This window comes from Moschus berezovskii, chromosome 1 (assembly GCF_049115385.1).
Source record: "Moschus berezovskii isolate FMDL1 chromosome 1, NW_MosBer_1.0, whole genome shotgun sequence".
Lineage (NCBI taxonomy): Eukaryota > Metazoa > Chordata > Mammalia > Artiodactyla > Moschidae > Moschus > Moschus berezovskii.
Genome location: NC_142460.1, coordinates 2,302,672 through 2,326,787, shown reverse-complemented (window position 1 = coordinate 2,326,787; position 24,116 = coordinate 2,302,672). Strand labels below are relative to the sequence as shown.

The window sequence follows — 24,116 nt, the reverse complement described above, 5'->3', positions numbered from 1 at the left end:
CAGTTTGCCAGCAGGCTACTCCAGCTGCTTCCACCCAAGGCAGCCAGTGCTGAGAGAGCTGATCTGCTGGTGTCTGCTCTCCTTCACCTGCTGCCAGGCAGGGGCCCAGAGCCTCTCAAAGCAGCTTTACATCTTTGGCTTTTTCTCAAACACCTTGAAATTCTCCAAATATTTAATCCTAACTGCAAGGTCCCCTTGTGAGCCCCCTGTGGTCAGCTGAACAATGACCCGCCAAAGATGTCCCTGTCCTAAAACCCAGAACCTGTGAATATCAACTTATATGGCAAAAGGGGACTTGGCTGAGGTGAGGAGGTGGAGGCAGGGAGATCAGGCTGAAATATGTGTGATCCCGAAGGTCCTGGTCAGGGGAAGCAGAGGAGACCTGACCCCGTTCAGAGGATAAGGCCATGGCCCTGAAAGCCTAATGGGCCTGGAGCCCCTTGAGGATGGCTAGTTCGGGCAACCAGCCCCCAGAACTGGATAGGAGGCTGCATTTCAGTTGTTTTATGGCCCCACTTGGTGGAAGTGGGGTCCTGCTTCCGAATCTGCCCCAGAGCCTCGGTTCCTCGGATCCTTCTTGGTTCCTGTGCATAGACAACCTTCTGGGGGCTTCTCTCTCCAACCCCCGACTCCCACCCCGATCGCCTGAGAAACAGTCACAGTGAAGGGGAAGAGAGGAAAACCTTCCCTCACGCCCAGGAAGCCTCCTGAGGGCCGTTTGCGTGTGTCCGTTTGTCTTGAAATCCTCCGTGCACAACCCACGTGCGGGTCTTCGTGTGTGTGCTCCATGTGTATTCATGCACGGTGACCTCGCATCGAGGCTATCCCCACCTCACAAACGGGGGTCACAGGCACAACGGGGTTAAGTAACTTGCTAGACATCACTCTGCTCCTGAGGAGCACTTGCCAGTCTGAGGTTCCTGGGGCTGCTCTTCTGCCCACTCCAGGGGTGCCCCTGCCCCACTACCCTGAGAAGCTTGGATGCCCCCTTCCAGCCTGGCTGCACTCCCTACCCTTGTCTGCCTGCTCAACCAACAGCGTGTTCCTTGGGCCTGGGGTCCCCACACTCTAGTGGGCCTGGCAGCAACACTTGGTCTTCTGGGGTCTGGCACGGAGGGCTGCCAGAGTCTGCCAGAGCCTGGCACCAGTGCTCAGCATCTGCCAGCTCGAGGGTGTCAGCCCCTTGAAGCCCACTGCGCTCCCTCCTCCGCAGCCCTGGGGCAGTAACTGGGCGGCACTGAAGGGCTGCGCTCCGACTGGACATCTTCGCTTCCCAGGTCCACGTGAGCCGGCACCCTCCGAGGGAGACTTAACCGAGGGGGACTCGACCTGGTACTCTCCAACAATCTGAGGTTGCAATGGGGTCCACTGCTCTGCTCCAGCTCCCTGCGGGTAGAGGCGGCATCCTCCTGGGAGCCAGGTGGGGGGAGGAGAACCCAGCCGTCAGCCAATCAGTGCAGCGCAGCCCTCCGCCTGTCCAATCAGAGAGAACCCCGGGATTTGCGGGCGGGGCTGGACCCGGGAAGGTGCGAAGCAGCACCGCAGACGGTTCCTTGTCTCTTCCTCCTCACCCGCGGGTGATGCTGGGGCTGGCTCTCCTCAAACGCGGTCCTACTCTGCCAGCTGTTGGGGGTGAGGATCAAAGGCCACCGATATCATGCACTCTCTAGCCCTGCTAGGCCTGATGCGGTGCTCACTCCCGTTATCAAGTGTCCCCTCTAAGTGTGTTCTAGATGGAGCGCTGGTTTTCTGGCTCTGGCAATGGGAAGCGTCCTGAGATCCCGTTTCTGATTTGATTCATGCCCATGGCCAGCTCTCCTGGCCAAATCTTACCTTTTCTCCTGGCTCCCATTTCCAGCCCCTTCAGGACGTCCCCCACCCAAGTTCAGACTCTCTGTGCCCTCACTGGACACCTGACCAGGACCCCTGACCAGGATTCCTGTCCCTTCTTCACTCCTGACCACAGAAAAGGGAGAGTAAATCCTCCTTGGCCTCCTTAAATCCTCCACCCCAGTCTCCCATCCTGACCTGGGAGGAGTGAAGCCCCTGGGCTTTAGGAAGCAGGCCTCTCTCCCTGACCACCTGCAACCCCCACCCTCTCATCCCACCTCCCAGCCCATCTCTTTTACTTCTTTGTCTTGTTTGCTCTTGTCTCCAGAGAAGTGATCATTTCCACCAGGCAGAGATTCTCTAATTTTAAGCTTTTATCATTAGAGCTCACACAGGCCATGGTAGGTGGGCACTAAACCTTAGTTGAAAGAATGATAGCATGAAGGAGGTGGCTGGGGCCAGGGGAGCCTCCTTGTTTCTGCCCTCACCTTACATCCTACCTCTCCTGCTGCTGCTAAGTCGCCTCAGTCGCGTCCAACTCTGTGCGACTCCATAGACAGCAGCCCACCAGGCTTCCCCGTCCCTGGGATTCTCTAGGCAAGAACACTGGAGTGGGTTGCCATTACCTTCTCCAATGCATGAAAGTGAAAAGTGAAAGGGAAGTCACCCAGTCGTGTCCGACTCTTAGCGACCCCATGGACTGCAGCCCACCAGGCTCCTCCGTCCATGGGATTTTCCAGGCAAGAGTACTGGAGTGGGTTGCCATTGCCTTCTCTGCTACTTTTCCTACCCCCCCTCCAAAGGCAAGCCTCAACATCCCCATCAGCCAGGGTAGCAGGACACACCTCTCCTGCCTGCTCCACCCAAGACATGACCCTCCGGACCTAAGGCAGGTGCCCAGGAGCTCAGGTCCTTCCAGGGACGCCTAGGAGAGAGGGCACCTGTTCCCTCATGGCTCCATCCACTCACCTCATTGGCACCTACCTGCCTGGTGGGGGAGGGGGAGCACTGACTTAGCTGGGACTCCTGGAGAGAGGCCAAGCTGATTGGGAGGGGTAGGGAAGGAATAAACAGAGTGCTTGTCCTTAGCGTGTGGCTCTGGGGCTCCCCCAGTGTTACCGGACCAGAAAACAAGAGCATCAAGTCCTACAGGCTTGGAGGAGCAAAGACTGAACAACTTTCCACAATGTGGGCTTCTCAGAGCCTTTAATGTGTAAATGTGCAAATAAGTCTTTATTTTTTTTTTTTGAACAGAGGAAAATTTATGCGTCGAACCTGGACTGGTCACTTATGATAATATACATGTTACAATTCCATTCTCCCCAATCATTCCACCTTCACCCTCTCCCACAGAGTCCCAAAGACTGTTCTAAATGCCTATGTCTCTTTTGCAGTCTCTTATACAGGGTTCAGGTTACCATTTTTCTAAATTCCATATATATGCGTTAATATACAGTTTTGATGTTCTTCTTTCTGGCTTACTTCACTCTGTATAATTGGCTCCAATTTCATCCACCTCATTAAAACTGATTCAAATGCATTCTTTTTGATGGCTGAGAAATACTCCATTGTGTATATGTACCAAAGCTTTCTTATCCATTCATCTGCAGATGGACATCTAGGTTGCTTCCATGTCCTGGCTATTATAAACAGTGCTGCGATGAACATTGGAGTACATGTGTCTCTTTCAATTCTGGTTTCCTCGGTGTGTATGCCCAGGAGTGCGATCGCTGGATCATATGGCAGTTCTATTTCCAGTTTTCTGAGGAATCTCCACACTGTTCTCCATAGTGGCTGTACTAGTTTGCATTCCCACCAACAGTGTAAGAGGGTTCCCTTCTCTCCACACCCTCTCCAGCATTTATTGCATGTAGACTTTTGGATAGCAGCCATTCTGACTGGTGTGAAATGGTATCTCATTGTGGTTTTGATTTGCATTTCTCTGATGATGAGGGATGTTGAGCATTTTTTCATGTGTTTGTTAGCCATCTTTATGTCTTCTTTGGAGAAATGTCTGTTTAGTTCTTTGGCCCATTTTTTGATTGGGTCACTTAGTTTTCTGGAATTAAGCTGCAGGAGCTGTTTGTATAATTTGGAGATTAATCCTTTATCAGTTGCTTCATTTGCTATTATTTTCTCCCATTCTGAAGGCTGTCTTTTCACCTTGCTTAGAGTTTCCTTTGCTGTGCAGAAGCTTTTGATTTTAATTAGGTCCCATTTGTTTATTTTTGCTTTTATTTCCAATATTCTGGGAGGTGGGTCTTGGAGGATCCTGCTGTGATTTATGTCGGAGAGTGTTTTGCCTACGTTCTCCTCGCAAATAAGTCTTTAATTCAGACTCAAATTGAAGAAAGTAGGGAAAACCACTAAACTATTCAGGTATGGCCTAAATCAAATCCCTTACAGTTATACAGTGAAAATGACAAATAATTCAAGGAATTAGATCTTCTATATAGAGTACCTGAAGAACTATGGATGGAGGTTCATAACAATGTACAGGAGTCCAAGATGAAAACCATCCCCAAGAAAAAAAATGCAAAAAGGCAAAATGGCTGTCTGAGGAGGCCTTACAAATAGCTAAGAAAAGAAGAGAAGTGAAAAGCAAAGGAGAAAAGGAAAGACATATCCATCTGAATGCAGGGTTCCAAAGAATAGCAAGGAGAGATAAGAAACCCTTTCTAAATGATCAATACAAAGAAATAGAGGAAAGCAACAGAATGGTAAAGACTAGAGATCTCTTCAAGAAAATTAAAGATAGCAAGGAAACATTTCATGCTAAGATGGGCTTAATAAAGGACAGAAATGGTATGGAACTAACAGAAGCAGAAGATATTAAGAAGAAGTGGCAAGAACACACAGAACAATACAAGAAAGATCTTAATGACCCAGATAACCACCATCAGTCACCTGGAGCCAGACATCCTGGAGTGTGAAGTCAAGTGGGCCTCAGGAAGCATCACTATGAACAAAGCTAGAGGAGGTGATGGAATTCCAGCTATTTCAAATCCTAAAAGACGATGCTGTGAAAAGTGCTGCACTCCATATGCCAGCAAATTTGGAAAAACTCAGCAGTGGCCACAAGACTGGAAAAGGTCAGTTTTCATTCCAATCCCAAAGAAAGGCAATGCCAAAGAATGTTCAAACTACCACACAACTGCACTCATCTCACACGCTAGCAAAGTAATGCTAAAAAGTCTCCAAGCTAGGCTTCAACAGTACATGAAATTAGAACTTCCAGATGTTCAAGCTGGATTTAGAAAAGGCAGAGGAACCAGAGATTAAATTGCCAACATCCACTGGATCATAGAAAAAGCAAGAGAATTCCAGAAAAACATCTACTTTTGCGTCATTGACTATGCTAAATAAAGTCTTTGACTGTGTGTATCACAAAAAACTGTGGAAAATTCTTCAAGAGATGGGAATACCAGACCACCTGACCTGCCTCTTGAGAAACCTATATGCAGGTCAGGAAGCAACAGTTAGAACAGGACATGGAACAACAGACTGGTTCCAAATTGAGAAAGGAGTATGACAAGGCTGTATATTGTCACCCTGCTTATTTGACTTCCATGCAGAATACATCATGAGAAATGCTGGGCTGGATGAAGCACAAGTTGGAATCAAGATTGCTGGGGGAAATATCAATAACCTCAGATATGCAGATGACACCACCCTTATGGCAGAAAGTGAAGAAGAACTAAAGAGCCTCTTGATGAAATTGAAAGAGGAGAGTGAAAAAGCTGGCTGGAAACTCAACATTCAAAAAACTAAGATTATGGCATCTTGTCTCATCACTTCATGGCAAATATGGGGAAACAGTGGAAACAGTGAGCGACTTTATTTCCTTGGGCTCCAAAATCACTGCAGATGGTGACTGCAGCCGTGAAATTTAAAGATGCTTGCTTCTTAGAAGAAAAGCTATGACAAACCTAGACAGCATATTAAAAAGCAGAGACAACTTTATCGACAAAGGTCTGTATAGTCAAAGCTATGGTTTTTCCAGTAGTCCTGTATGGATATGAGAGTTGGACCATAAAGAAAGCTGAGCGCTGAAGAATTGATGCTTTTGAATTGTGGAGTTGAAGAAGACTCTTGAGAATCCCTTGGACAGCAAGTGGATAAAACCAGTCAATTTTAAAGGAAATTGGTCCTGAATATTCATTGGAAGGACTGATGGTGAAGCTGAAGCTCCAATACTTTGACCACCTGATGGGAAGAGCTGACTCATTAGAGAATATCCTGATGCTGGGAAAGATTAAAGGCAGGAGGAGAAGGGGACAACAAATGATGAGATGGTTGGATGCCATCACCGACTCGATGGACATGAGTTTGAGCAGGCTCCAGGAGCTGGTGATGGACAGGTAAGCCTGGTATGCTACAGTCCATGGGATGGCAAAGGGTCGGACAAGACTGAGCGACTGAACTGAACTGAGTGCTGCGGCAAGTGGCCCAGGATGGAGGAAGGACAGAGGAGCCAGTCTGGGGGGCTAGGCGGGAGGTGACCTAGGACTGGACTGGAAGACGGAGCCTGCCCGCCTGCCTGCCCGCCTTTGGGCCACTCATTCATTCGTTCCTGAACCGTCGTGAAGCTCTCACTTCACCTCGCCCTGGAGGAACTGACTGGGTCCCGAGAGGGGGAAGGAGGGCGGGAGACTGACACCCAGCCGGCCCGGCTAGGCTCTCAGGGCGCAGGGGTGGGGCGGCCGGCGGGCGCAGGCGGAAGCTGGGCGCTTGGGGGCGCGGACGTTCTGCGCGACTTTTGGGGACAGCATTTAGCCTCCCTTCAGCCAGGCAAGCGCTCCCGCAGCGGCCTTGGCCGCCCTCCTCCATGGGGCCTTCCCTGTCCTCAGCCTGCCAGGCCTGGACCCCCCGGCCTGCTCCCCTTGGGGCCCGACTTGCACCCTTGCCCGGGAAGGGCTTAACTTTGGTGAGTCAGTGTCCGCGCTCGGGTTCCCACGGCTCCGACGAGGCAGTGGGCGGGGCCGGGGCGGGGCCAGGCTGGTCTCCGCCCGGCGCTCGGCCCGCGGCCCGCGACCCGCTCAGGGCGCAGAGCCTCCGAGGCGCGGCGGGAGCTCGGCTGGTGCTGGCCGGCCGCTCCGAGGGCTCCCGCGGCCCGAGGTCGCCCGTGCTCGGAGCTCTCCCGCCACCCGGCACCTCCCTCTGGCCGCGGTCTCTAGCGCCCCGAGATCTCCGGGGCGGGCCGGGGTCTCCGCCCCCACCATGCGGCCGAGAAGGTGAGTGTGTGCGCGGCCGCGTCCTGTCGGTTCGCGGGACGGAGCGGCTGCGCTCCGCCGGGGACCGAAGTTCTCGCCGGGGACCGGTCGCCTGGCGGGGCGGCGGAGGCGGGGCGGCCTCGGGCTGGGCCGCGGCAGGTGCGGTTACGTGCGGGCGGGAGGGCGGCGAAGGACGCTGGCCTTGCGCGGGTGTGTGCTCGGGCCGGGTCCCCGCCGAGGGAGGGAGAGCGGGGAGCTGAGAAGGCGCAGGGACCCACGCTCACTTCCCCCCTTGCCCTCCCCTGTCCCGGCGGTTACCCAGAGGAAAGAAGGGCGTGACCGCGCTGTGCCAGAGTCGCTCATTTACCTCCAATGTGGGCTGGTGCCCACCGCCCCCGAAGCCTGGGTTGCCCCCCACTACCCGCCCCCTACTCCCAACCCCCGCCCCAACTTTTGGCCAAAACGCTGCCTTCAGGGAACTCTTAGGGTAGGCAGCCTGTGCCCCACTTGATGAGCTGGTGTGGTACCCCATCCCCAGGTGTCCCACCACACAACCCAGAAGCCCCCCCTACCCCACCCCCGTCCCGTCGGTCCCACCACTTAGTCTCCCCAGTTAGAGATGCAGGTAAAGATTATTCCCTCAAGAAAGGAAAATAAAAGTACTGGGATGTCACAGCCACCAGCCACCATGCCCCTGAGCAGGTGACCCTGTGTGTGCCTTCTCCTATCTGACCCAGGGAGCTGTGGGCTGGGGCAGGGGCAGGGAGGTGACAGGTGAGGCAAGGGGCACAGCTGGGGTGTGCAGGGTGCAGAGGTTCCCAGACTGAAGGTGCCAGGAGCCTGGGAGCACTGAGACGCATCTGCTGGCCCCCAGGGCTGAGCTGCCCACAGGCTGGGGTGGAGCCACCAGATCTGGTTCCAGATTGACTGTGTTCCTTCAGAAGGTTGTCCTGGGGCTGCTCTGACCTTGCCTTGAGGCAAGCATCTTACATCCTGTCTTTCAAATTTCAAATGCTGGGAAAGTGTTTTTTTCTGATTTTATACAGTTTCTTGGACCCCATCCATGCAAAACCATACTACCAAGGGTCTGGCGACCCCTCTCAATACTCTTCATCACACTCTCAAAATTGCTCTGAGGGGCATTCTGTTAACACAGAGCTGGTCCCTGGCAGGGGGTTGCCGTGCTGGGCAGGGAGGCTGCGGTCCTGGCTCCTCTCCCTGAGTTTCTGGCTGCCCCAGGGACTCTGGGCTGATGGGCTGGCTGGTTGTGAATGTATTCCCATTTGGATGATGTGTGTAACTGGCTCTCACCTAGTCTGGAAGAAGCGGGACTCACCTGGCTTTCTGGTTGTTTCTTCCCAGTCCTGGACTGCTCCTGCTGCTGCTCTGGGGCCTGCAAGCCGGTAAGTGCAGGAGGCACGCTTGGGGAGGCTTCCAAGTCCTTCAGCGCTGAGCAGTAGGACCGGGGGCAGAGGCAGGTGTCAGTGGGACCCTCCCCACAGGCCTGCCTGCTTTTCCAGGGGTCCTTATGAGAAAGCTGGGCCCCCAAGCCTGGGGTAATGTGTGGGACTGACAGCCACTAAGGGGAGCGCTCTGCCAGCCCCCAAGGTTTCGTTTTGTTTCATGTTTGGGGCAGGCACAGTGCAGTTCCCCCCAAGTGTTTCAGAAACTCCACTTCCCAGAGGAGCCAGGAGCTGGGCTTCCTGTTTCTTGCGGCCCCTGTGCTCCCCAAAGCCACCGGCATCAGGAGAGCACAAAACGGGGTGCAGCACCACAGTGGAGAGCGAGGCCTTGTCCGGCCTTCCAGCCCACAGAGGAATGGGTCAGGGCACACGGCCACTTTCCCTGTGGGCATTCCTGCGGTTGGAACACGCCGAAGCCTCACTGGGCCATCCCTGATGGAGCACAGGCAGCATCACAGTGATGCTGAGAAGCTGATGCTTTCTTTCAAAATGTCTAAATTTTTTTTCAACCTTTTTATTTTGAATTCGTTATAAAAATCCCAAGAAGTAGCAGAAACCGGTGCCCCAGGGCCTGATCCTCCCAAGGCTGGCCTCCCGCTTGATCACAGGAAACTGGCCCCGGCCCTCCATTGGAGCAGTGTACCGCCAGGGTCCGAATGTTTAAATTACTTCGGCTTCCCTATTAACACATTCCTTTCCAACTGACACGAGTCACAATTGGAGTTTGAGTCTTGCAACTCAGCAGCTCCCCCCCGCCCCCCATAGGGTGACGTCAAAGTTGGGGGTCAGGTGCGGAAGATGACTTCTGTTCTCTGTGGGTGGTTGCAGAGAGTCAAGAAGAAGTCCGAGCGATGGTGGGCAGTGATGTCCGGCTCCGCTGCATTTACCCTGAAGGAAACAGCTTCGATTTAAATGACCTTTACGTTTACTGGCAAATCAGCGTGGCAGGCAAAGGGAATGCTGACTCTGTGGTGACCTACCACCTGTCTGGAAACAGCTCTGCCGGCTACGGTGACAACCACTATAAGGATCGGGCTCAGCTGTCCTTGGACAGCATGAAGCGGGGAGACTTCTCTCTGTACCTGCGCAACGTCACCCCCCAGGACGAGCAGAGGTTCAACTGCCTGGTGTTTCGGAAATCCTTGGAATTAGAAAAGATTTTGGAAGTTGCGGTCACGCTGCACGTGGCAGGTAAGATAGGAAGCGGCCAAGCTGATTTCATCCCAGCCTTATGTCCAGGAAGAAGTGTCCGTGAGACCCATTTCCTGTGGCTCTTTCACCTGTGTGTTCCCTGAAAGAAAACCCCGATCCCTCTGTGGTCTGGTGTAACTGTGTGTAAAGCTGAGGGGAGCAAAGATCATTGAGACTGTTTTCCAGTATCCGAGCCTGCCTGCTTCCATACAGGAGCTCCCCATCTTGCCATCTTTGCCTTGAGCTCTCCAGCTCAACCCGATCTAGACTCTTACATTGTTCGCTTGTTTTATTTTTGGCTGCACTCGGCCTTCACTGCTGCACGCGCGCTTTCCGTGGTTGCGGCAGACAGAGGGTACTCTCTAGTTGCGGCGTGTGGCTTCTCTGGTTGTGGAGCGCGGCTTCTAGGGCGTGTGGGCCCAGTAGATACAGCTCCGTGGTGGGCTCAGTAGTTGAGGCTCCAAGCGCAAGAGCACAGGCTTAGTAGTTGTGGTTCACAGGGTAAGTTGCTATGCAGCATGTGGGATCCTCCCTGATCAGGGATCAAACCTGCGTCTCCTGAAGTGGCAGGCAGATTTGTTACCACTGAGCCACCAAGGAAGCCCCCTAAACTAGGTTTTTTGATGAAATAAGAGTCCAGTGCTGTAAGGCACTAAAAGAGGTCAGGCGAGTCAGAAAATGAAAGCCTCTCCAGCAGGCTGCTCAGGGCATCCTTCAGTGGACACGGGGGATCGCCAGCTGTCCGTGTCACTAGACTCAAACGAGGCCAATGAGGCCAGCCCCACTGGGGCGGGAAGTGGGCACCGGTCACTGCTCACCAGACTCAGTAGCCCCCTTATTGACCTGGGGGGTGGCTCTGGGGCAGAGCGGAGCCTGTGCTGCTGACGAGACCCCAGTTTTGGTCCTGCCCCTGCTCCAGCATCATGGGCTCAGTGGCTGCCTCTCCCCTGTCCCGGCCCCTGGCATGTGTCTCCCCTTTTCTGACCCTCAGGACCTGGCACCCCTCAGCACATTTCTCTCCCTGCAGCAAACTACAGCATGCCCGTGGTCAGTGGCCCGTCCCAGGATGAGGAGCTCACCTTCACGTGCACGTCCACCAACGGCTACCCACGGCCAAATGTGTACTGGATCAACAAGACGGACAACAGCGTGCTGGATGGCGCCCTGCAGAACAGCACAGTGTCCCTGAACGCGCGGGGCCTGTATGATGTGGTCAGTGTCCTGAGAATCAGGCGAACTCCCCGTGTCAACGTGGGCTGCTGCATTGAGAATGTGCTGCTGCACCAGAACCTGACGAGCGGCCAGACAGGTGAGGCCCCAGGGGACCCCGCGGGGCTGCAGGCTGACCCCAGGCCAAGGCAGGAGACAAAGCCCCTGCGAGGAGACTGGGCAGCGGCGTCAGAGGTGGGGCAAGGAGGGGAGGTGAGAGGGCATGCTCAGGGCAGGCGCTGGCTGGTGCTCGGGGGTCAGTTTTGGTGACCCATTTCACAGATGGGGGACTGAGGCTCTGAAAGTCTCAGAAGCCACAGAACAAGGCAGCAGCAGCCCTGGGATGGAAGCCCCATCCAGCGTGGCCCCCTTCCACACTCCTTGGACGTGTGCCCCCTAAGAAGCCAGAACAACTCCTCTACCAGCGGGTCCAGCTGGGCCCAGCCACTGCCCAAGACCCCCCGTGGAAGGGTGCAGGCGGGTGGCTCCTTCATAGAAGCCGTAGGCTCTTTGGGTCTGTGAGTCCCTGTCAGCAGGGTTGAGATGCTGGGGAAGGAGGGCGGGAGCTGGGGGAGGGGGTCCAGGCCTGCCTGGTGCCAAGAGCACCCTGGCTGCTGGGAGTGTCTGGCCCGGGCATTCTCCTGGAATACGGGTGCAGCCCTGTGACTCAGCAGCCATGGTCCTCTGGCTGTACCAAAGGCCTCCTCTGACTCTGCGTCTCAGCAGAGCAGTCGGAGGCAGGGGAGGGGGATGGGAGGAGAGCAGAAGGGTCTCCTGGGGTCGTGGTCTCAGCCTGGCTACTCTGGGGAACAACTGGGAACCCCTGTCCCCCCTCACTGCGTGGCCACACCCTCTGTATCAGCACCTCTGGAATGTGTTGAAAAGCTTCAGGATGTGTTGAAAAACTTCCAGGTGGTTCTAAGGCACATGGCGGGGGGGGCCTCACCACTGTCTGGTTTGTAGCTTCTCCAAGTTTGGGGAAACACGGAGCACTTGTCACAAGCTGCCCGGGGAGGGTGTTGCTTGTCTGCCCCTGAGAACCGCTCCCCAAGAGGCACCATGGTAGGACACGAGGACAGGGGGGCTGGCCCCCTCGTGCACTTCCAACAGATTCAGGGTGGTGCAGCCACCGTGGAAAACAGTCTGCTGATTCCTTAAAAAGCTAAACACGGGATCAGCACCTGACCCAGCAGTTCCACACACCTGGGTGTGTGGCCAAGGGCTCTGGAAGCGAGACTCAGACAGATACTTGTACATGAATGTTCACAGCAGCTTATTCACAGTAACCAAAAGGTGGGGATGCCCAAGAGTCCATAGGTGGACCAAAGGGTGAGCACAGAGTGTCCATCCACAAGGTATAGTGTTACTCAGCCACGAAAAGGAGCGAAGCTCTGAGCATGCTGCAGCATGGATGAGCCATGCAAATGATGCTCAGTGGGAGAAGCCAGACACAGCAGTCCTCACGGCATATGACTCCACTGATACCAAATGTCCGGAATAGGTAAACCCAACAGACAGGAAGTAGATTAGAGTTTGCCGGGGGCTGGGGGAGGGAAGGGCTTCCCAGGTAGTGCAGTGGTAATGCAGGAGACCCAGAAGATTCGGGTTCGATCCCTGGGTCAGGAAGATCCCCTGGAGAAGGGAATGGCAACCCACTCCAGTATTTTTGCCTGGAGAATTTCATGGACAGAGGAGCCTGCAGGCTATAGTCCATGCGGGTGCAAAAAGTCAGACACGACTTAGTGACTGAACACGCACGCATGCCCGGGTGAGGGGGTGGGGAGTGACTGCTGGTGGGCAGAGGGTTTCCCTTTGTGGCATGAAAAGTTCTGGAATCAGATAACAGTCGTGGCTGCGTGAACTTGTAAATTAGTAAACACCACTGAGTGGTTATAAAATGGTTAATTTTATGTTATGTGAATTTCACCATTTTTTTTTAAGCCAGCAATTAAGCTGCTGCTGCTGCTGCTGCTAAGTCGCTTCAGTCGTGTCCGACTCTGCGACCCCATAGACGGCAGCCGACCAGGCTCCGCTATCCCTGGGATTCTCCAGGCAAGAACACTGGAGTGGGTTGCCATTTCCTTCTCCAGCAATTAAGCTAGAAAGAATTAAAGTTTAAAAAGCCAGGAAGACTATGCTTCCCTCCATGCCATCCCCAGGTGTGAACCTCTGGCAAGCACTGGGGTTACAGGTCTCACCGGTGGGCTGAGGAGAAGGGGCGTCCCAAGAAGAGATGAAGGCTCACCTGAAAGAGGAAATCTTTGTCTCCATCAGCTTTATAGCTTAAAAACCACCAAGTGCCTCTAGGAAGTCTTGTTGGATCAGTGCTTCTCCTAGCACCCAGTCCTTCAGGATGAAAAAACCCCCTTTTCCTCTCTGTCTATAAGCCCTGTGTGATTTTCCTCTCCTGCAGAAACGCTCACGGGAGCCAAGGAAAGCATCACGGAGGACCCAGTCGATGGCAGCCACGGCGGGGAACACCAGCCGGTTCTTAGCGTCCTTGCCGTGCTGGCCGTGATCGTGGCCCTGGCTCTCGCCACAGGCTGGCTGTGCAGGAGCAGGTGTCCACCCAGAAGCTACACAGGTATGGGGACGCCTGTGCTGTGGACAGCGCACGTTTGTGTGGTTGGGGTGTGGGGCCACCTTTCCCAAGATGTTTACAAGCTCCGAGAGGTGTCGCTTCCACGGGACATGCAGGTTAACTGCGCTAACGAGCGACAGCGTGGCAGCCGCAGCACGCTCCTGGGTGTGATCTCAGCCTCCGAGATCCTGACACTGCCCGCCCCCAAAGAGAAGGCCAGTCTCCTGGGTTTAGGGGAGGATGGCGGACTCTATTAATGTGGAGGTCAGGTCGCAGTGCCCCTGTGGAGGCTGAGCTGCCTTCCAGTCCCTTCAAGGGCTTCTGTCCAGTTCTGGCCAAATTCAGACAGATACAGAAAGTCTGGGGTTTGGCTACGTAAAACGAAGCAGCAGAGCTCACAGTGGGAGTGGGAAAGCCAAGAGTGTGGACCCAGGGGTCAGCGAGAGGGGCTGAGGGCTGGCCTGGGCCCAGCACAGTCTCTCCAGGTCAGCCTGGAGGTGGGGGTCAGTGGGCATCCCCAAAGGTCCTATTAACAGAGTCAGGACCCGCCAAGACCCACCTGGAGACCAAGGAAGGGGAGCGCGGCTGGACTCAGGACCCAGCTCATGGTGGGAAGCCCGCCTGATGAGAGGGGTTTCCACCTGTGGCCCTGGGGTGTCACCCTGGCTGCCAGCTTCCACCTCCTAGAGACGGCACCTGGTGCCCTGGAACCCAGGCCGTGAAAGCCCTCAAGCCTCTCCAGGTGCTTCCCACCTGACCTCCTACAAAGTCTTGTCCTGGGACTCAGGGTGGCCTGAGAAGCCCCTCACCTGAGCAGGAAGCCAGAGAAGGGTTGAGTTGGGGGGGGTACTAAGCATGGGGCCCTTGGGGTCTTCAGAGAGGCTTTGCTTCACTACCCCACCCTGAGCATTTATGATTAATTCCCGCAGGTGCCCAGCTTGCAAGGCCGGAGCTGGCGCTTGCGGGTGAGTTTGCCGAGAGGGAGGGAGACGCGTGGAGGAAGCTCGGGTCACGCAGGCAGGGTGGCTGGGTGCTTGGCTTGATGACCAGGAAATAGGTGCTACCAGTGCACAGCTGGTGAAACCCTGGTGGAGGCCTTCCCTCCCGGCATGCTGCCCTGCCCTCTGCTGACTCTGGGATTTTCCAAATGTTCGCAGAAGCAGAGAGCCTGGAGCATGACGCCCGCCCCCCACACCCCGTCTCCATTCCCCTGGTCTCCCTCCATCACAGCCCTCGGGGTGGGGCTCTCAGCGAGTCCAGACCCTTTGTGCAGACGAGCACCTCACAGTTCCCATGCAAACATCACGTGATTTCCACCCTGCTTTGGGAAAGTATTGCACACAGGGCCTTTGGTTTCAGTTTCCCACTGGCAGGTGCCTCGGGCTGCCAGGGCCTTTGGGGTCCCGCCAGCTGGCTCCATGCCTGAAGCCAGTGGCCTCACCTCTCTGAACCCCATTCCCCCCACTGCCCTTGAGAAGGGTGGTCAGGGGAGGGTGAGCACGACCCACACGACGTGCCTGCCCACCTGTTCACCCGGGTGATTCCCGGCCTGCGGCTGCCTGGTGCTGCAGCAGATTCACTCCCGAGGCCTGTCCATGAGGATGCGGGAGACAGCTTGCTAAGGAATCCAGGCCCGCAGACCTTAGAGTCCAGGGTGCACTGCCTGCAGGCATTCTCAACCCCGTTTTTTCTGTGCTGGGCCCTGAGAAGACCAGTCTCTGCCACCGAAATGAGAATGAGTGGATTCCATGCTCACGCCCTCTCCCATCTTTCCTTCCAAGAGCACGTGTGATGAGGGACCGCCCAGGATGAGGCCAGGGCTCCCAGGAGATGCCGCCAGCTGGGACATCGGATGGCAGCTCGACAACTGACTCGGACAGGCTGGACAGAGGGGACCATCTACACCAGAAGCTCGGGGCTGCACGGACACTGGCCTCCTGGCATCGGGGGGACATGAAAGGCACCCCTGGAAGTACCACGCTGATCCCGGGAGCATGTGCCAGCTGCTGCCCCAATCCCAATGAACCTTTCAAAAGTTTGGCATGGTGGCTCCCTGGGGCTACACATGCCCCCAAGTAGGTGGGCCCCCAACCTTTGCCACCAAACACAGAAAAGAGACGGGCCATGACAGCTCCTTCCTGCCACCAGCCCCAGACCCGACTCACTGTGGGATAAACTCCTGAAGCTGGAGGAAGAATGTCTGGTTCAGGAAGAGGTGTGCGGGAGCCCTTTCTTCCGGATGACCCGTGCTGGGCAGTGGTCACTCCAGGTGCAGCGGCCACTCTCTGGGTCTGCGTGTGAGACTCCCACCCCACCCCCAGCCCAATGGCCCCGTGTCTGTGTGCGTGTCCTGAAGCACAAAACAGGAAACACTGGAAAGCCCCCCTGAATTCATCTCTCCAGGATGCTCATTGGGAGGAAAACCCGACCTCCTTCGTTTTGGTCAGAAGCTAGGTTTCCCTCCTCAAAAGCACGTGGAATTTTAGGAGAAGCTCTGTGCTGGGCGGAGCAGCTGGACAGGGCAGCCCAGAGCTCGGACTCTACTGCAGGGGACACGTGGGCAGGTCTGGGACAAGCATTTCCAGTGGACACCAGTGTGGACAAGTGACCGTCATGGTCCTTCACAGTGGGGCCATGAGTGGACAGAGGGTGACCTCCCAGCCACAGCGGCTTTTCTTCAAACACGGCAGGCATTCCCTCAAATCTTGCTGGGCAGCCCCTGCCAGCCCCACACCATTGCCTGTGCCCCCACCTGCCTCCCCTGAGGACCTGCGGGGTCATGGCAGCAACCTTGCTTCACCCAGGGGGTCCCTGGAGCCCACCAGGCCTGCTGGGTGACCGGAGTGGAGCCATGGCCAAGTCCGGGGGCAGGTAGCCCGATGCCCTGCCCCTACCCAGGTGGTTTCCACGTTAATTCCGGGATTGCATCCAGCAGTTCAGTGTTCCCAACAGGTTCTGTGATGGAGTCTGCCAGGTCATCTGGTGGGCGCCCTGCCCAACAGGAAACAGGGCTGTCGCCCTGTGGTCATTCAGCACCCACGGACACGTGAGACCTGCACCTCCCACACCCAGACTCGCAGGAAACTCAACAAGGCGGCTTGGTGTGGATCCTGAGCCCACAGTGTTGGCTCCTGTGTGTGTTTGTGCCAAAAGCCCTTACATGGCCTGTACATGAGTGTGATGTGGGATCCACACAGACTTTTAATATGAAAGCATTAGAAGACACCTGTGGTTCCTCAGAGAATGATAGAAGGGTGACTCGTGGCAAGAAGCTCGAGCGGCAGGCGGGGGCAGGCAGATGGGGCCTGGCAGGTGGGAGCAGCCAAGTGGATATGGGCAGGTGGAAATGGCCTGTCTGCAGCGACTGTGCTGTGACGCCAGGACAGCAACCCAGGAGGGCTGCTTTGCCACCCTGCCAGAGGCCCGGCCTGCAGACCCTGAGCAACCCCTGGTGGGGTGGGATGGGGAGGGGGGCGTCTCAGCCTGGCAGGATGGCACAGCTGCAGGGAGACCGAGTCTGATTCCAGCTTTCCAATCAGAAGCAGTTTCATTCTCAGGGAAGAGGCAGGGCTGGCTCTCTGACTCAGGCCCCCTTGACACCCTGGCCCGGGAGGCCCCCTAGGGACTCTCTCCCACTTGCTTGTGGGCTCTGCCTTGGCCCTGGCCTTCCCAAAGCTGAGGCCATGCCCTCCAGGCTCCGTGCCAGAGTCATCGTCTTCCTGCTGGGCTCCAGCCGACCCTCCTGGCTGCCTCCGGGCCTCTGGGAGTGCAGTGTCCACTCTGTCCAGCTCGCACAGGTCACCCCTGGCCAGTTCACCCTGGGGCCTCTGCTTGCGTCTCATGCTGTGTTATGGATAGCGTGTGAGTGCCGAGTTTTGACATTTTTGGAAGCCTGGTTCCAGAGAATATAAGCTATTGGCATGCCTGGGTCCAGCCACTTTGGTCAGCATGCAAACCAACTCAGTCCGCTTGGCCAGCCCTAATTGCGGTGGGGGAACTGGCCCTTGCCCCTCCAGAGTGGCCCCATCTCCCGGGGGTCATGGGAAGCATTTGGTCACTCTTGGGGGTTCCTACTGACAGTGGGTAGGACACTTCTCAACGTCCCACACAGATGCGGTCCTGCCCAGAGGTCAGTAGCCACGACCAAGGATCCCTGTGTCACCTTTCCCTGGAGGGCAGGGCAGCAGAGCTTCTGTAGGGGTCCCCAGTTGCATGGGGTACAGGAGAGATGACTGACAGTTCACCAGGGAACACTCCAGGTCAGGGGCTGGGCACGAGTCCAGGGTGCTGGCGTTGCCGTGGGTGGAGGCCACAGGCTGCAGGAGTCTGGTCTCTGGGAGTCCATGGCCCCTGCCCTCTCTGCCCTGCATACAGCGGGTGCGCAGTGAACACCTGTCAAGGAGGTGGAGCCTGCTGGCAGGGGGAGGCTCGTCGAGAGGGCAGGGGGCAGAAGGGAAGCCAGGTGACCAGCACGCCCCAGTTTCCTTTCCCACAAGGCAGGCAGCTGGAGCCTGGTTCTGCCTCCCTGGGCCCTGCAGCTCAGATGCTCCCCGTGACTGCAGCTCCCACCTGGGGAGGGCAGCTGTGGCATTGGACACCCTGGTCACTGGTTGGGCCGGAAGCTGGCAGGCAGCTCAGGACAGTGCCTGGGCCGAGCAGGCATATCCTGTCTGCATCTCCTTCCAAGCCCCAGCTTCTCAGAAAGAGACCGTTTCCAGTAAGAAGGCACTGACCGAGGACCATTCTGTCCTTGGTGACTGACACTCCATCCCCACACTGGCCCAGCCCAAAGATGGTCCAGGGGCTGGAGGGGGCAGTCTTACCCCCCAACGAGGCCTGCCCTGTGTTCCCCACCCTCATCAGGCCCACTGGCCACCGCTAACCACCCATCTGCTACATTCCTGAATCTTCTCCAGTCCTGACTCAGAACCCTTCCCCCGACAATCCCCAGCTGCCCAGGGCTCCTTCCTGACTCCTAGTCCCATGGGGAGAGCCTCCTTCCTTACTAGTAAACACGTCATACTTTCCTCGAATCCGTGTTGATCCTGCCGTCATCAGGGAGAAGTGAGAAACTGGGCTTTTGTCACAGGGGCAGAGTAGGGCAGCTCCAGGGTGGTGAGGGTGTGGGGAAGGCTGGACCTTGTCCAGGGTCTTTAATGTCAGGAATTCAGGGGCTTGTCTCAGTGACCCCCCCAAGCTCAGCCTGAGCTCCAGGGAGGGGGCTTCTGCCACTGCTGCTGTTGGGAGGGCACAGTGCACACTTCCTGGGGGGTCAGGGGTGGGGGCTTGGGTCCCCACGAGACCCCCATGAACAGGCCCCAACGCCCAGGAGCTGTACAGGCCCTGGCCAGCCAGCCCATGTCAGGAACAGAACCGCGGCCACCCCACCTTCGAAGTCTCCTAAGGACCCGCATAGACCTGGGTCTTGGGGGTGTGACCCCAAGGGCAGGGTGTGCCCTGGGCAGGAACTGGCCAGGATCCTCCTCCCCTCCCCTGCCACCCTCCCTCCTCACCGTGCTCCAGCCCCCATGCCCTCACAGTGTCCTGGGGCCTGAGCTCACCCCACCCCCGCCCCCTGCGGGTGATTCATCCCCAGGTCGAATGTGCCCGAGGCTGCTGGGAGTGGGCCGACCAGGAAGCGGGGGCACTGCCACACCAGGGCCCAGGTTGGGGGAGGGAGTGGTCTCCCCAAGGCAGGGGGCTGTGATCAGAGAGGCAGGAGAGGAGTCAGGCACAGCTGGTCCACAGGAGAAGGTCTGGAGAACGCGGCTGTGCACGTGTGGTTCAGGTACCCCGTGCACTTCCCCACGGGCTCACAGCAGATCCAGGGTGGGACCCCGAACCCAAACCCAGAAAGTGACACCGCGGTTTGGCTAAAATGAAGCCTGAGAGGGCTGCTGGGCCCAGCCCCAGGGGCCCTGACAGGCAGGACCTCTGTGCGGGGTCTGCCTCCTCTGGGGCGAGGGTGATGGGACTCACCCAAGCTGTGAGGCAGTGAGCTCCCGGGAGGGGGCCCAGGCATCTTGAACAGCAGATGTCCACTCTCTCTGGGTCTAGAGGCCAGAGTCCAAGATGAGGGTGTGGGCAGGACTGGTTGCCTGACCTCTCTGTGTCTCCAGCTTCCAGAGCCTGCAGGTGATCGCTGACACAGCCATCTCTGGCGCTCCCCTCTCCTTACATGGACACGGGTCACTGCACTAAAGGCCACCCTACCCAGGGTGACCCCATCTTCACTAGTGACATGAGCTGAGACTGTTTCCCAGTGAGGTTCCCTGACATGAATCTGGGGGACCCTGTGCGACTCCAGGGAAGATCCCCTGGGGGAGGGCACGGCAACCTTCTCCAGTATTCTTGCCTGGAATGTCCCATGGACAGAGGAGCCTGACGGACTACAGTCCAAGGGGTCAAAGAGTCGGACACCACTGAGGCAACTGCACATTTCCGAGCAACTCACTACAGCTCTCAGGAGGAGGAGAGAGAAAGATGGAGCAATGGGGAGGGGACACCAGGGGGGCTGGGAGAGGGCAGAGACTGAGCAGAAGGGAGGGCTGAGGTCCGACCCAGTGGCCTCCGCCCTTTCCCCCTGTGATGACCGCACCCAGTATGGCCCTCTTCATGCCTCCCCTGCAAGTAGCACCTGCAGGAGCTGGGCCCAGTGGGTGAACACCGGCCCCCACTCTTGTGCCGATCGGAGTTCTGTCCCTGCAGGAGCACCTCGTGGGGTGTCACAGGGGGGCCCGCACATCCCTGCTGCCCCGTGTCCTCCTTGCCATGATCCCCATCCTGGCCGGTGTCCAGCTCTGGACCTCAGGTCAGCCTACAGTCAGCACCGAGCCCACAGGGCAGCTAAAGAGGCCATGCGGCCTGGGGAGGGACAGGCCCCCACCTTGTTCTGAGTCTTCCCTGGGACCCATGCCCCCTGCCCGCTGGGTCAGAGCCCTTTGGAGGTGTGGGCAGCACCCCTGCCCGAGTACGTGCACTCAGACATGGCCCTGTTACAAGGGATGCTGGGAATCAGAGTTTTGGGTCTCAAGAGGCCACGCGGACTGGGCCAAGGCTGGAAGCCAGGCCGACAAGGGGGTCCTTGGGAGGAGAAACAGCTGACCCTGGAGGAGGGACAGGACAGACGCAGCTGTGGCCAAGGCTGCAGGGGAAGGGCCGTGAGAACAACGGGGCTCAGGCTCAGGAGAACGAGATCCAACAGATCCCATTTAACCCTGAATGCCAGTTACCACCTCCTCACTGTCTCCCACCCGTCCCCACTTGGCCAGGCCCAGGGTCACTGCAGACCACCCACCCTGCAAGGCCTGGTGCCCAGGGAGGCCAGCCCCTATGCTGACTCAGGAAACTCCAGCATTGGAATTTTCACTCCAGATGCCAAATCCAAGAGGCTTCACAGCCACACTTCAGTTTTTTAAAGTAAAAATTACTTAAAAAATAAAAACCAAAACCACTTCCTAAAAAACAGGAGTGGATGGAAATGCCACTCCTGGACTCTAACCAAGTTCAGTAGCTCAGTCATGTCTGACTCTCTGCAACCCTATGGACTGCAGCACGCCAGACTTCCCTGTCCATCACCAACTCCCCGAGCTAGGGTTTTTCAGCTTGCTCCTTGGAAGAAAAGCTATGACCAACCTAGACAGCATATTAAAAAAAGAAGAAACATTACTTTGCCAACAAAAATCTATCTATTCAATGCTGTGGTTTTTCCAGTGGTCATGTATGGATGTGAGAGTTGGACTATAAAGAAAGCTGAACGCTGAAGAATTGATGCTTTTGAACTGTGGTGTTGGAGAAGACTCTTGGGTGTCCCTTGGACTGCAAGGAGATCCAACCAGTCAGTCCTAAAGGAAATCAGTCCTGAATTTATTGGAAGGACTCTAACCAAATGTTTACTCATTTGTGAGTGAAACATGGCCAGGTTGGGGGTGGGGTGGAAGGAGGCACAGCTAGCATCCAGGAGAGGCCGGCCTTACGGAGCACACTGGGGCTGGTGTGTCCAGACCTGGATGACATGGGGGACCCCCACCCTCACCAACGGCTCGAGGGTTGCTCCCACAGGACTGGGACAGCCTGGCATGACTCAGGACAGAGCACTGCATGGCCAGCACACAGGAAGGCACAGGTCCCGACGGCTCAGCCTGACCGAGTGCCTCGCACCTGAGTCGCCAGGGACTTTCCACCTCTGCCCTCAACTGCTGGACACGCAGGCTGTGTGCATGGAGGCGTGAAGCACCTGACCCACAGAGCCGTTTTCCGTTTACACCCGTGTCTGTGAGCATCCTCTTAGAACTTTCTACTTTAGTTAACCGATTGGGCTCCCTGTCTATCTTCCAATGAAACCTCCACATTAGAAAATGAAACTTCATTCCTGGGAGTCTAAGCAGACCCCCCACCCCCACCCTGCCCCATTTGGGAAGGAAGAGGCTTCATGTCACCAAGTGGATTTCACGGATGGATCCCCAGGGGTTGAGGCAGGCGGGAAAAGTCATTGAAGGGGATTAGGAGGTTGGGCTGGCCAGGGTCAGGGGCTGATGACAGGAAAACCTGAAGTTTAGCTTTGGAGGACAGTAAAATCTCCCCAGCTTTCAAGGGCTATTTATAAACCTTTATTTAATGATGGGAGAGACCCGGGAATCCCTCACCTTCTATAATAAAATTAAGCCAAAAGTAGAACTGTGACAAAGGGCACGGAAAAAGCTGTCAACTACAAAGAGCCAGGTCTGGAAAGGGCTCCTGGCTGTAGATGAGAGGCCCATGGTTGGGGGCACCCCACAGCCAGAGGGAAGCCCCAGGGCAGAAGGACACCCCAAGGTCAGAGGGGACCCGTCGGGCACTGAGGAGGGGGTGACTCTGGACACAGAATCAGAATGAGTGGCTGTGACTTCAGCAGGACGTTCCTGGAAGGTCTCTGTGGAGCAGCTGCTCACCGGGGCCCTGGCCCGGCAGTGCATTTGCCGCTGTTCTTCTCGGGGACAGTGGTCCTGTCCATGGGGGGAGTGGGTGCCATGAGGGTGTCTGCTCCGGGCAGGGCCTGGGCTCTGGGGTTGACTGGTGGGGAGTCACAGGGTGACTCTGCACCCGCTTTAACCATCGGGCACACCTGCAGGAGCCAGAGGCGTCCCTGATGATCACGGGCCCACCGGCTGGGAGAATCGCAGTAAAGTTCAGCTGGGGTAGAGGCAAAGCAAAGAACGCGGGTAAGATCACCTCCCAAACTTCCTGTCTGCCTTTAGGGCCTAAAAAAGGAAGTGACACTTTTGTAATCAAGAAGCCAAGTCAGAAAGAAGCCTCTTACGCTTGCAGGGCTCCCGAAGCAAGCCTGGCACTCCTTCCAGAGCCAGGAGGACGGCAGGCCTGGTTCCCCCCAGGAAATGCCCCCCAGGTGTGAGGGCCACTAGGAGGCCGCGGTGCTGGCCTGGGGCTGAGACGGGTCAGCCAGGCCCCTCCACGGGGGATGGCGCCGTGCTCTGCCTCACCCCCACATCCTCCCCACCCCATCCTCCCCCACTCCCACCACCCCCGCCCACGGCTCTGTGAGGACCAAGGAGAGAGGCCTTGCGATGTTCGGGGGAAGGGACAGGATGCGGTTAGGATGCTAGATCTGCTTTTGTGACTGTCAGGGTGGCCTGCCTATGGGGGACAGGATTGTCAGATACTGGGGTGGGGGAGAAGGAGCCTGTCCATCTCAGGGCCCAGCTGTCCTTGGGCTGGGCTGTGACAGCCCCCAGCCTGGGGGAGGGACCTCCAGGCCCAGCCACAGAGGCAGACCCTCTGGTCAGAGCTGGGGGTGGCCTGTCTGCCAAGTAGGCTCAGTCACACAGGTGTGGCTCAGTGCTGCCTGAATCCGTGCCCAGACCTGTCAGTTCCAGCTCTAAGCTGCCCAGCCCCCCCTAGACGTCACTCCCGGGGGCTTCCCAGAGAGGGTGCAAGGCGTCTGATGAGGAGGTGGCCCATGAGATTGGGGGAAGCGATGGCTCGTTCCTCCCAGACCCCCACCGAGGTCCTTCAGAGGAGGTGGGTCTGGTCCAAGGGACTGCCCATCAGGACATGCAGCCTGGATGCTCCAGGGTCCCGGGAGCCCTGGGCATGTTGGCAGGGGTGGGTCACTGATCAACTCAGACATGTGTCCCTAGGCAGGTAGGTCAGGGAGGCATGTACAGGTGTGAGAGAGACATGGAGGTTAAGGTGTAGAGGGAAATGACAGGGGACAGAAGGCGGTGATTAGATGCATACACAGACTAGTTTCATCCATTTTTAGCGGGGGGAGCTGTGCTGCAGAGCCTGCAGGATCTTAGTCCTTGGACCAGGGATCAAGCCCGTTCCCTGAAAGTCCTAACCCCTGGACCGCCAGGGAATTCCCTACATACAAACTACTTTTAAATTGTTTGTGTCAAATTCCAAAACACCTGCAGCTTTTTTCTGAAACAATTCCAGGCTATCTGGTCTCCTTCCACTAGACTTGGGCTGACCTCCTGGTCTCACCACGTAAAGAAGAGATCGAGGGCTTCCCAGGTGACTCAGTGGTAAAGAATTTGCCTGCCAATGCAGGAGATCGGGCTCCTTTGCTCAGACAAGAGCACACAGGAGGGGCCCTGGGCCATGGGACCATGCAGAAGGAACTCTTCC

The 24,116-nt window shown here is 56.7% G+C and overlaps 1 protein-coding gene across 2 annotated transcripts; it reads left to right on the top strand.

Moving 5' to 3' along the window:
* Positions 1-6,846: 6,846 nt before the first annotated feature.
* ICOSLG (inducible T cell costimulator ligand) lies at positions 6,847-18,520 on the top strand. 2 transcript variants are annotated; one of them, XM_055414969.2, is made up of 7 exons: positions 6,847-7,064; positions 8,406-8,446; positions 9,335-9,697; positions 10,725-11,006; positions 13,320-13,490; positions 14,417-14,452; positions 15,269-18,520. In XM_055414969.2, exons 1-7 carry the CDS (start codon positions 7,051-7,053, stop codon positions 15,277-15,279), a joined length of 918 nt encoding a protein of 305 aa, XP_055270944.1. In that variant the 5' UTR covers positions 6,847-7,050; the 3' UTR covers positions 15,280-18,520. The 2 variants fall into 2 exon arrangements, with proteins under 2 accessions (XP_055270944.1, XP_088690886.1); XM_088834760.1 differs by lacking the exon at positions 14,417-14,452.
* The last annotated feature ends 5,596 nt before the right edge of the window (positions 18,521-24,116 follow it).